Source organism: Caloenas nicobarica, chromosome 10 (genome assembly GCF_036013445.1).
Source record: "Caloenas nicobarica isolate bCalNic1 chromosome 10, bCalNic1.hap1, whole genome shotgun sequence".
NCBI lineage: Eukaryota > Metazoa > Chordata > Aves > Columbiformes > Columbidae > Caloenas > Caloenas nicobarica.
Genome location: NC_088254.1, coordinates 20,308,808 through 20,322,448, shown reverse-complemented (window position 1 = coordinate 20,322,448; position 13,641 = coordinate 20,308,808). Strand labels below are relative to the sequence as shown.

Genomic DNA, 13,641 nt, shown 5'->3' with positions numbered 1-13,641 from the left:
AACACAGCATAAAAACCTCAGTCAGACTTATGAAATTAAAAATTAAAATAAACAAATCAATTTAGTTAATTTAATTTCTTCAATACACCCAGACTTCTAAAGCAAGTAACTATTCCCATGTACCAAATTAATTACCAGAGGAGAGGCGCCTGCCTCGTTACCATTTCCCAGCTAGAGAACAAGCCAGGCTGCGAGGTTTCTCCTTCCGCCACCCGTAGATGTTGCCCGTCGGATGCTAAAAGGCACAAACTACAGTTTGGAAATTTGAGGCTCTTTTCTGAGTCTCTCAGCTGGTAGAGAGAGATACTACCTGGACAAGACACTAGCCTCGCATTAACATGTTTTCAATTAAAAAATAAAGTACAAAAACCCATTTTCAGTAGTTGTATCTACCGCAACAACTGCTGGGCTGTGTCCTTCAGTTGCTTGTGTTGTCTGCTCTGTAATCACACGACTTCTGTGCACAAAACACATCTCTACATGCACACAAGCATAAGGGCATCTGTCCACCTTCCACGACCTTGACAGCCCCATCCTTGCATCCTGGCGCACTGAATTCTTTGTAATTACCGCATCTATACATATTGTGTTTAGAAGGAAAGTAGCAGTGGACTAGAGGGGGAAAAAAAGGCCTGCTGTAAGTTAAGTTCACGATACAACGTAAGTTGCAAGGTAGTTTAGTCTGAACACACACAGGAATAAACTTCCCAATGTGGACTTACTGTGACCATATCCAGATAACACACCGATATAGACATCATACCAAAGTAAAAGGATTGGCAAGAAAGAGTACAGAATACAGCTGCAAAGGGGATTCAGCAACTTCACATATTTTTTTAAAATTTGAAGCGAAGACTGAGGAAAAACAAAAAAATCCAACACACAAACTAACGCAGCCTGACTACACAGAGAAATAGAATGTGAGAATTGCCCATAGTGTATAGAATAGGAAGCTAAAAATAACAAGGAAAGTTTAGTCCCATGGCAGTGACAGCCTTCCTAGTTGTCAGTGAAAAGCAGGAGTTTCAGCACTCTGTAAAGTTACACTAACCTGAGTTAAAGTAATTGCCAAAGTATCCACAGGTTGGCAGGAAAATGAAGTCGGTGACTGAAAAGGTGGTTCCTAACCTGCACTGTGAGGATGTCCAAAATACAGCGAAGAATCAGTACAATCCACTAAGTCATTAAAGATAATATTTCAAAGTAATGTTTGCTGCTCCCAGGGTCTCCTTCTTCGCACTGCTCAGACTATTCTAGATCATGTCCTGACTGGCGATAAACAAAGTGAGTAGCATAAGCATGGGAATTAAGATGCAGAGGGATGATACGTTCCAAGAGGAAAAATTAGGGAGAAAGATGGATTCAGTGGAGACAGCAACAGCCAGGGCCATTTTCCACAAAAAAAAGTTTTTAAAAAATGGAATGATTTCACATTGTGCTCTCTCTCTCCCATGCTGCATAGGACATGTAAATCCACCATTTCTAGCCCCCGACTGAGATGCAGGACACCGCTGCCAGCCTTTTAGTCTGTGCGGTTTCCAAATTCAATCAAGTATGTGCCAGCTTTTCTGTGTGCATGTATACGCATTTTTATACAAGTTGTTGTAATCTAAACCCAACAATTTACTTGCAAAAGAAGGATGCTCTTTGCCTACAGTTTTAAGTACCTTTCCATGCCTTCCTTACTCCCAAAAACTCACCACTTTTGACGACTAAAAAAAAAATACTAAGTCATGTAAGAGAAGTGTCTCAACAAGAATAGGAAACAAAGACTCAGTTCGGAAACAAAGCAACACAAACAACTAACCTTCCAAAAATAAACTCGGTAGCAAAACCTCATGATAAAAATATTGTAACTCCCATTAAGATTATGGGCTTCTAGTGAGCTAATAGTATCAGTCTCCCCCTTGATTAGGGAAACAATTTTTAAAAGACCAAAACATTGTCTGTTACTATTCAGTCGATGCTTTGCTGCCATCTTCTGGAAAACTTTAAAACTTCAAAAAGACTTTTAGCAGAAGTTCGACCTGCATTATGTTGCATACAATTTCCATCTGTTTAGTCCCCGTGTTCGCAGAAGTAATGCTACATAGCTGATGTTGCCTTAAGAATCTAGGTGGTTGTGGGTTTTTTGTTTGTTTGTTTTTTAAAAGGCTTCAGTATTGGTATCATGCTGTAAAGTCCATCTTTTCCCTTGGAACACAAGCAAAGCAAAAAGAATCGGGAGAGAATTCTCTTACTTTTCAGAACCTGCGGAGAGGTTAAAAAAAAAATAGTACCTGGTACAAACTTATTTAGCTAGGACTCTAGATTGTTCCTAGGGATGGAAAGAGCTGGCTTCATAGAACCCTCACTTCATTAAAATGAGATAAAAATACACTAAGAAAGTCTAATTCACTATTTTTCATTAAAACTGAGTTTCTCCATGGTTCTGATCAACTTTCTGCATTTCATTACTTGCTAAAGAATATTTATTATCTGACCTATTACCTCTGTATCTAGTTGGTATTTCTGCTGGCTTCATCCTTTAGTCTGGACTGGTTTTTAATGCACTTTCCCCCATCTGTGTCTCCTTGCCCAGCAGATAATAAAAAGCTTCCTCGTGTTCTACCACCTCCATTCAAATCAGCCAATCTGCAGGCACAACGCTGTCCCCAGCTCTTTGCTGGTGAGCAATGATGGAAGAGAAGATAAAAAGCAAAAGGAAGAGGCGGCCAGGTCACAACTCCCATAAGAACCTACCTTTGATTTCCAGGTCAGTGACCAGATCCTTCTCAGGCTCTATCAGCCAAACTCCATCCCACTACCATTCAAGACTACATTGGTTACCTTCCAGCAGCTCAGATTTGAGGCGTAGCACTTTATCCTCAGCAACAACCCAGTGCAGTTTTCTCATTCCTGTACTATGAAAATATTTCCAGCTCTGCTAGGCTTCATCATCCCTCTAGACATCCCCAGCTATCACTAGTTGCCCCTTCCTGCCCACTAACATCTCAGTTCCTTCTTTCCTCCAGAACTCCATTCGCTCCCTCTCACTATCTTCTTTATTATTACTATATATAGTCAGTTCAATACTCTGTTTACCATAGGATTCGCACCAGAAAACGACTTTTTTACTTCACTCCAGTACCATTTTGGTCCACAGGGATTAAGCTCCAACACTTCTTGAGAGCAAGGAAGGTGGAGAGTGTGTGAAGGTAGACACAAGCCCCTCTCTAACGAGGCAGACATGATTAACTCTGCTTTTAAAGAGTCAGCTCATTCGCTGCTTAATAGCTCATTTGTGACATTATTATGTTTTAAATACTCGTTATCTTTTATGCCTGTGTTTTGAGGGAAAACAAGGCAAGGCACAAAACGGTGCCAATTTTCTGAAGCGAGACCCAGCTCCAGGAAAACTGCCATAGATGACTAACTCTCACACTATTTGTTACTCAACTTTCTTGTCCTGGTGATTAAACGCTGTGCTGCTTCCAGAACAAGGATGTTTCATTACAGGCGGTTTTCACAAGGCATCAGATTCAGCTGGTGCTTCATACAGAAAAGAGTAACAACAAAAATAAAAACAAAGCACTGCATCAGCAGCTATTTCATATCAAAACCTATACAATGAAAATACATAGAAACACATAAGGGTTTTTTTTTCCCAGATCATCTTCAAGTTTGAGTTAAAACCAACGTATTTCAAGAGTTGCAGCCTAAAAATTTTGAATTTTCCAACTGAAGGCTTGAGATTATCCACTTATACTACATTTAAAAAGTAGGATTTAAAGTTATTTATTAGTGCAATTTAGTAGCTTTGCCCTCCCTTCCAATTAGGACATGAGGGTTCGAATATTATATGGTGAGAGCCTGCAGTAGGTAAATCAACAGGCTCCAGATGTTCAGGCTGTATTTCAATACTGCTCTTAAGGAATGTACCACTAATTGTGCAAATACCACAGCCTATTAATGCCATACAATTTTAAGGGTGATCCATACATATGACAAATACTGTGATACACATAAGGGGCCCATATGGTCTCACACGTAAAGCATCAAAAAGATAATTTCAGTTTCCTTGAGACTGAAAACATCTTAGTTCATGTTTCATTTGATAAGAATAGTGCTAGAATGGAGGATGCTGTTCTTTAAGAGCACCAACCAGAATATGGAGAACATCTACTGATTTTTATTTTTCCTCTCCAGTACCACATTAGAAGACTAACACTATCCATTTCTAAAACTTTAAGTGGCCTTGAAAGAAGACGGAGCAAAAAGAAATTCTGACTATACCATTTAAGGGGCAATAATCATCACCCAAGCAAGTATATCACTTCAGCCAATGAAACTCAAGCGGTTCTTGAAATAAAGCTTCACTATGGATGGATGCAGGAGAGGCGTAAACTTAACAGGACCAGATGACACTAGAGTCCTTTCACAAAAAGTACTGTTTTAATGAAGTTTAGCAGACTGTATTAAAGCCTGCATGGAAACTTAAGTCTTTAAGATGACTTGTTAACTCGCCTGAGAGTTATGAAATAAACTTCCCTAGTATTTCAATTCAAGGACCTGCCTTCCTCTAATAATACCACGAACGTAGGAAAAAAAAGCCTATAGTGAGTATATTTAATTTTAGAAGGAGTCTTTCTGCCCTATTTTCATAATGCTTATTCATTCCTTTAACAATTCCGAGACAGTTCTAAAAAAAAAAAAAAAAAGTAGTAAGATATTGAGATATAAAGCTAAACTATTACCTCATTCACAGAGTGTGCAACAAAAGGAAACAGAGATGCAGTACTACTCCAAAGAAAGGAAGAAAAAAAAAAGGCAGTCTGACACCTAATCAGTGCTGGAAAGCCCTGTAATGGAAATTGGGATAGAAAGTTGTGAGACGGGCAGCAAGATTTTTCTCTCTAGGCAACTTACCTCCATGTTCAAGAAAAACACGGACGCATCTCTCTTTCCCTCTTGCTGCAGAGAAATGAAGCAAGGTCCAGCCATTGGCATCTCGACCGTTTGGAGAATATCCTTGCTCCAGCATCTTGCGCACGGTGTGAACATCGCCAGCAGCCACTGCAGCCTGAATCTGCAACTCTTCCTGTAGCTCAGGGTTTCTCCGACAGTGATGGTGTAACATCCTAGCTGAATCTGGGGTTTACAGAAGCGTCATGAGGTCACACTAGTCACCTTGAATCAATGTAAAGCATGAAGAAATTAGGATTGAGACCAGGAATGAGATAACTAGGAAAAAGATACCTAGAAAAACAAGCCAGTACTAATGAAAAGCAATGCTAAGATTTACTTTCTATATGCAGAGAAGTCATTTTATACAAAGAATAAAAACCAGACAACCTCACTGTTACCAGCAAAAATCATACTACATGGTTCACATCACTGAAGTGCAAGACAAAAGGACACTTACATGTTAAAAATAGTAAATGTTTTCTTCAGAAATGACAGCAAACAGTCCACAATTAAAGCATCTGAGCAATATGCAGAATGAAATCTCCAGAACCAAACATTCATTTAAAAATCACAGCATGGCTAATATCACTAACTCCAAAGATACTGGTTAAACAGATTATCTAAGCTGTTGCATGAACCAGCACTTCATTGCTAGAGCAACTGAACTATGATACTCTTTTTTTTTTTCCTAGAAATGTATCACCTCTTAGCTTCAGTGAAAATATTTTCATCTTACCAATATAATCTTTTTCTGTGACATACTGCACATGAACATTAGTAACACTGATGTTCAAACTGAAAATATTGTCTATATTTTGGCTTCTAGACTGCTTTATAAGTACATGAAGACTGCAAAGAACCTCAATATTTCTAAGATCGAACACAAAGATGATAATACACGAGACCTGAAAACACATAAGTGCAGTTAATATAGCCCTGTCAAACACCAGGAGACCATGTACCAGAATAATTCAATTTATAATTACCTTGATACAGTACATGAGAGACCTGGGCAAAAACGCTATCTAAAACACCCACCATAAAAGAGCCTAGATACAAGCACACACTGAGAAAGAAAGGAGGACTATATTCCATGCCCTGTTTGAAAAGTACTCATCTGCAGATCTACTTGCTACCCAGCTGGGGACGAGAAAAAAAAATACAGATATTTTGGGATTTCTTCCATAGTCTGTTGTTTACATTTTCACATACATTGTGTAAAATAACTCATTAACAGGTATTCCTAGAATAGAAATGAGTATCAGAAGAGAATAAAAGCAGGATATTAGAAAGGTAGTGCTGAGCAATAGGAGCCTCAGAAAATATTAAGAGGCTGTTGCAATGGTTATTAACACAGAACTAGAAGATAAAGAGAAAGAAAAATATATTTAGGCTCCTGTAAAGTTAATCAAAATTAAGGTACAAAGAAAAGTTCTAAAGAAAAAAAATGAATTTTAAGCAAAACTTAAAATTCACAGCAACCTTGTTTTATCAGGATGCCAACCCACAACATCACCTAAACCTTCTTTTACGTAAATGTCGTAAGCATCTCCAGATCCTCATGATTCATAGGTCATTCAAAAGACTTAGCAATCAACTCCCTATATCCCACTGGGCACTTGTTTTCCTGTGATCCAGATACACACACAGACAAGAGAAAAGCGAAAACATCAATCACTGCCATCTTTCCAGATAAAGGCATCACTATCTATCACTATCTATTCTCTCTTCTACAGCCTAGTTGTGCCCATTGCAAAGAAGTTATTTATCTGCCTCTTGGAGAGATATAAGCTCATAACTAACAGGTACAGCTACAATGACCCTACTTACATTGCAAATATGGAAATTACAATCTGCAAATTCCTGTCTTTGACATTTATAAGTGCTTCAACTTACCACATATGGGGAAAAAAAAAAGAAAAAAATCACTATTTCAGCATAGGGTTATGAAAGAAGACTTTTTAGCTCAATAGGTTCTACATGGCTCTGTTTTGTTTTATAGTACAAACTCTATTAACTGACACCAGAAGAAAAGGGGATTTACAAAGCAGCAACCGCTAACTCAATAGTTCAGCTTCTGCAGCATATTCCAAAATCAAACTTGGTTAATCTGATGATAAGGAAAGTATTTCTACTGCCTCTAATAAGCTTCCGCTAAGCTCTTTTCTAAACTCCAATTAGCACTTCGGAACATGCTCACCTGTAAGACGGTGAGCTTGACTTCATTGTGGATCACACCACTAATAGTACTGCTAATGAAATTCCAACTACAAGAACAAGATCTTTATTTAGATTTACAGGTGCAAACCAGTAGTAAAATCGGGTTGATAATAAGAACGAGTCAGGGAGAGCTCCTTAAAAAAACCCCACCACAACACAAAACAAACCCAAAAACCAAAAAAAAAAAAAAGAGTGTGTCCCTTTAGCCCTACTTCCTGAATGTGTACAAAAACAAGATATGAAAACTTATCTCCAACTGAGAATATCTGATCAAAAGTTAATATAAACAAGCTTTCTATTGCCGTTTTTACAACCCCTTCTTGTAAAGGACTAACACTTGTAAGATCTCAAGCGATCCTGAAAATTAAGGTCAAACTAGTTGCTCAAAATGCTACAGAAAGAGATAGGATGACTAAACAGATCAAAGAGAAATGGGATTTCTCATTTAAGGGGACAGCAGTATCCCCCCTGCAAACACCTATGAAGACAGTTGGCTAAGAAAAAGCAAAGCTCTTGATATCACACTTCTCAGCTGGTGGGTATATTTGTAATGTAGCATTATAAAAAGTTGGCACCGGCCCCATTTGTTGCATGTGACTAGCAGAGCTTATTCAAATGAGCTGGTACTAAAGTACATAAGTACTAAAACACACAAAGCAGAAGATGAAGTCAGGCATAAGCAGCTCCTTTTATCACTTGCACAGTTTCTGTAAATATCTACTCTTCCATCTCATCCCTATGGCAAGCAATGAAATTCAAATTACAAGAATACTTAACTGTAACATTAAAGGTTTCAGGATAGTTCTAGGTACACACCAGCTTTGAAAACGCTTTTACTTCTGCTCCACAGATCATTTAAAATTCCTGTTTGCAAATCCCCGTTTACACCATCAGTCTTTGGAGAAGGAAAGGAAGAATATCGGAAGTCATTAGCCATTTGGCACTTAATATTTAATGTTTTGCAACTGTAATCAATCTCATTCAGAACACAGTATGCATTTGGATCACTACATCTTGCCTTTCTTCATGCAAGCAAAAAAGACAAATGAAGTAGAGGGGGGAAAAAACGTACCTATACATTCTTGGTTATAATGATTGTATAGTGCCATGAAAATGGAGGACAATAACAACTACTTAATTGATTTTGCAAGTACCACAGGTTAAATTCAATGCGTTCCTGAATTACCTTGTAAAAGGCTGTCACTCTTTGTTGGATGTCCCACTCTTCATTGTCTTCACTATTCATAATCTTGTAAGCCCATGCGTGTCAAAACCTGCTGTCCCCTAAAAAAAGAGAGGCATTTCTTATTAGTTGCAAAGAGTAAAAGTGAGAGGTCTACTTTTACTTTGTACTTGTGCTAGAATGCTACATTTTAACATCGTTATGCCAGAAAAGGCCCTGAACTGTGTTTTCTTTCATTATCCAACAGTCCTCGGGAGTTTGGGGTGGGGAGAATTTGCTTCTGCCAGATGAAGGAAAGGTGACAGAGAATATTTTATGGAAGACAAGAGGAAAAAAAGAGAGATGTGCTTCCTCTCTGGAGTAAACCTTGAAGAAATGGTCTAAACTCTTCTCAAAGGATTACATATCTCTGCTCCTGCCATGGAACAAGATGGATGCAAAGGTTACAGTAGATATTTATGTCTGACTGCTCCCTGTGGGAGCTGGATGCCAGGAAAAACCTTTGGGACCCATTTAGTGTCTCCCAACACATTTTTGTGGGGTTCTTTATTTGTTTGACTGGGTGTTGGTTTTGTTTCGGTTTTGTCTTTTTGGAAGGGGGGGTGTATTTCTTGTTTGTTTTATTTTTTAAATCTCCATCCCATCTCTGCTTCCCTATCTAAAGGATAAAACTTGACAACATGAGCATTGACTTCTCTGTCCCTCAACTGGACTTCTAGCACCACCAGATAGTCATCTCCCCCTCACATGACAGATCAAACACACACTGTGTTTCATGATCGGGTAGAGATACCTCCACACGAGAAGCGATACCACCACCTCAAAAATCTCCAGCCTCTCCTTCATATATAAAAGCTATCATTTTAGCATCAAAGTTCACTGAACGCCAGTTACAATCCCTGCCCAGCTTCCTCCTTCAGACCCTCTCTCCTTGTCCTCCCTCCTCCTCATCTGCAGGTAACAGGATCAGTCCCAAGGTCCAACCATTTTTCACAGCACTGTTGAGAGTCTGTACTCAACTTTATTTCATTAATTCTTTGTACACCTCTATCTGACCTTTTGTTCACTTTGCTTGCAAGCCTCTCACGACAGGACCCCTTATGTGTGAGCACTGCAATAATATAATAAGTAATACAGGCATTAATTACTTCATTGTATAGCAGACCACACAAAACCAACTGCGTCTGTTTCTTCCGCAAATGAGTTGCAAGAACAATTGCATGAACTGGGCAGCTTTTAGCTTAAGTTAAAATTTCTGTCACTTAATGCAACATAAAATCTTGCTTTCCTGATGCTAGCTCAGAAGAGGAGGATGAAAAAAAAAAAAAAAAAATCTCTTCATCCTTCTTATGCACATTTTCCAAGAGCTTTGCTTCCCAAGATAAAACACACAAGGTCTGCCAGATATGCTCACAGCCCTGCACAAAATTGCACTACCATGACCTCATTTGATCACATTTCTAGTCTTGTTTTCTTTGCATAGATGATCAGTCATTAGTTCACCTTTTTTAAAAAAAAAAAAATTTGCCTGATTTTCACTTTAAAACCCACACGTTTTTTATTAGCTGATGCAAATTAGAATGGCACTGACTTCACAGACTACAGGCAAGGTAACAGATTGCTCCACTAAAAAAGTAACAAGCTTTTTTCCCCTCAAAGGAAAATTAGCTGCATATGGCAAGAGTAAGATCGGCAACTTTAATAAAAATAAGTCATATTTAGTGAAAGTAAAGCTCACTTACTCAATGACTTAACAAAGTTTGCTTAAAATACTAATAATTATAATAGAAGTAGCACACTAAAATATGACAAATATCTTCATTATCTATTGATAATGTCTCGTTGTCAAAGATCTTATACTTTTTCTGCATCACTGTGTCACTTCATTAGTCATTGCAAACACCATATAGAAAATTAATTCCAACATATGTATATATTTACTTTAAAGAAAGTTCAAGGTTGGTTCTAAAAGCAAGACCTTAGAACACAGTATTTTGCTCATTCAGATGGCCTGACAGATAAGACCTGATTCCTAAACCCCAAGATTACACATCCAAGACCAGAACAAGGACCATAATCTACCGATGTTATCCTTACCCTACACAACGAGGGAAGTGTACCATTATACATGACATTTAATATCTACCATAGACTTAACCAGTGTAGATCCTAGCTGTCTGTGGCTGAAGTATTCCAAGATATTTAAATTGAAAAAAAAAATAAAGCCCTGTGGAATAAGGATAATCACGTTCGCATTCATGATTCTCCCACTCATTTAGAAACTCAAACAAGCTAAATGTGTTCTCACTCAAATGGCATTTTAAAAGTGGTCAATATATGTTTGACAAAGAAACTAAATGCAACTATCACCTTCCTGTGTCACTCAGCTTCCTATTCAGGAGCTCTTCAGACAAGAGAGTAAGGCCAACAATCATTATTATTTGTGTTCTCATATCACAATTGCAAAGTTTGCAAATACCATGAAATATTAAAATTTCACAGAGCCTTATAATCCTGCATATATTTTCTGCTAGATGTTCTATGCTACATCCCAGACAGACGTGAAGCGAGGTATCCATGCGTTCAAGAAAAAAAATCACCAAGCAACACATGCAAACTGCTGGGTCTGAAAGCAAAGAGCTAACAGTGCCTGAATCAAAAGCACTACAGAGGAACTGCTATTGCCCAGGAAAGAAGCCTTCACTCTTCATAAGCGGTCATTAAAAGTTACACATTTCTCCTCAGAGCTTCTGTAATGCCATCTCACGGCTTGGACACACTAAACTTAAAATAACTAAAAGAGTAAATCTAAAAGCCCTCTACCAACTTCAGGTGTTCGTAGCACTGCATGATACAGAGCAGTGGTGTTCTATATAACCAGCAGCTGTTGTGTTGTTACGTTCTGCAGGTGGCTGAAACCAAAGCACAGAGGTATTGTTTTCCCAACTATTATCCATTTCACAGAGAGGCTGTGAGCTCTGACTTTTGGGCCTGATGGAGAATTAGTGAAATCATCCAGCTCAAGTAACTCCAGGTCTGCAAACTGGAGAGCTAAAGAGACCTCACCTTCAGAAAGCACAGGTAACACATCAGCATTAACCACAAGCAGAGCCCAGAGAAGAAAATACCGCAAATCCTTCCAAATCAAGGCCCCCAATGCTAAAGCAAGGCCTTACGGATCTTTTTCAGTAGAGAATGCTGCATCACACTTGAACGGCCACAACTCTCCTCCCTCAAGATGTGCGCTGACAAACCGCAGGGAGCTGGTGCTCTGCAGCTTGGAGATCCTCGCGTACCACACACACAATACAATCCCTCTTCTAACTTAGAGCAGTGCCCTTACTAAGTTTTCAACAGTAAAAGTCAAATGAATGCTTAGCCTTAAAAGTAATAATTCATAGCAGCTATTAATGTATAAGACTTATGTATTTCGACATGACTTGCCATCATTAAAGAATCCAAATACCAATATTTCATAGAATGACAGAAGCAGAAAACAATGGCTAGTTCAAACCACATGAAAGCACTCACTTCAGCCCTAATACTCACAGCACGGCTGATGAACAAAATGAGTATCGCTTATAGAGTTTATTTCACTCAACAGTCTCTGGAAGACTTGTTTTACTTCGTATTTCTTTGTAACATAGCCTAAAAGAATCCAAGTGGACAAAATCCACTGGATGACTTCAGTGGATAAAGCAAGTTTTTCGCTGTGATAGTATCATTCTGTATGCAAATGCTGGAAAAACAGAAAACAGCCTCTCAGACAGCACATTTCCTTTAACGCTTTAGAATGCACAATAAGGCGAACAAAACCAAAATGAGTATATAGCCTGAAGACTTAAAAAAACCAAAAAAGTGCAACTTTATCTAAGGGGTTAGCTATACTTGCAATATGCTGCATTTCTTCCAGAAATCGAGCAGGACTTCAGCATGACTTCTATCTCTGTTCTTTGTTTTGACCACGTACAAATTTCTGCCAGAAGCCAATTCCCTGACTCCCATGAACTCAATTCCAGCCTCTGCATCTGAATCGAACTTTGCTGTGCTGGTATTTCACACTGAGAAGGAGTTCCACAAGTCAAACGAAAACTTCCATTTCCTTCCATGAATAAACCCCAAAGATCTTACGACTTTATCAGCACCAAGAGGTGTCCTGTTGAAGTAGCTACACTAATGCAAGCCCCAATGTTAGATGCACCGGATGGGTTTTAAAGAAAGTGTTACAATAAACCAACTTTGGATGAAACAGGTGTGCCATAACTGCACTGGTAAGCTTGTCCTAACACCCATCTGTCTCAGCTATTGGCATAAAATTCCCTCCTGCAATCACACTGGGCATGTCCACACGTTCCACTATTACTCCTGGTTTTGCAGTATGCTATCAAAATAGCATGGAATATTTTTTCCCTATACTTTCAAAATGCATCTCAGATTTTGTCATACTTGTGTTACAGGGGGATTTTCTACTTAATCTCTGACATGTAGCAGCTACTTTTTATCATATGCTAAAGACATCTATATCGGAAAAACAATCCGTGCTTGACCAAGATTGTTGGCAACAGGTACTGCTATTTCCCCTGCAACTAATGCCAAAAACCAAACTTCTTGCTGACAACAAAAAACATTCTGGTACAGTTAATGACATCTCTGAAAACATGACGAAGACCAGAGGGACCTATACAGACAACACATTTGCCAAAATAAGACAAGCTCCTCTACATTTGAAATGGACTAGAATAGATTCAAGACAGACTCTGCGTTAAAAGAATGTGCAGAAACTCCATTATTTGGAGCACAATAACAGTAGGATGCAGAAAAAGGCTGACTGACATAATCTACCACCCCACTCTCTTCTTCTAGATCCCATTTCTTCACCTTGCCACGTAAAACAAGCAGTTCTCCCTATGAACTGCTCTCTCCCTGAAACTAAACCGTCCTCCTACCAGCAGGATTCGGTTTTTGATGACTTCTTTCATTTTTTCCCTTAAGTACCTAACCACATTACCTTCTTCTGTGATCTCAACCCAAAAAAGTAAGTACTTGAAAACAAACACCATCCAATTAAAGGAATTTCAATTTTTGCAGCTCCGTTACAATACAAAAACCCTGATCCATGTGAAAGTTAGGTACGACTAAACCAACATAATGCAATTACCATGACCTACTCCAATAAAGATCTTAGAGCTGAAGCAAATCCAGTGTTGCACCCATAAATTTGTGAAAAGGCTTTAAAGAAAAGATCTTTTCAACTACCAGGAGTGAAGTAATTTCAAGTGACATTCCTGAGG

General features: G+C 38.6%; 1 protein-coding gene across 1 annotated transcript in view; it reads right to left on the bottom strand.

Annotated features, from left to right (window-relative positions):
• The window catches only part of ASB7 (ankyrin repeat and SOCS box containing 7), a 28,541-nt gene that overhangs the window by 13,655 nt on the left and 1,245 nt on the right, over positions 1-13,641 (bottom strand). Inside the window, exons 3-4 of the mRNA XM_065641772.1 lie at positions 8,354-8,451; positions 4,909-5,169 (exon numbers count right to left, since the gene is read on the bottom strand). Coding sequence (XP_065497844.1) covers positions 4,909-5,119 — 211 coding nt within the window. The 5' untranslated portion in view covers positions 5,120-5,169; positions 8,354-8,451. The remainder of the gene's footprint in view (positions 1-4,908; positions 5,170-8,353; positions 8,452-13,641) is intronic.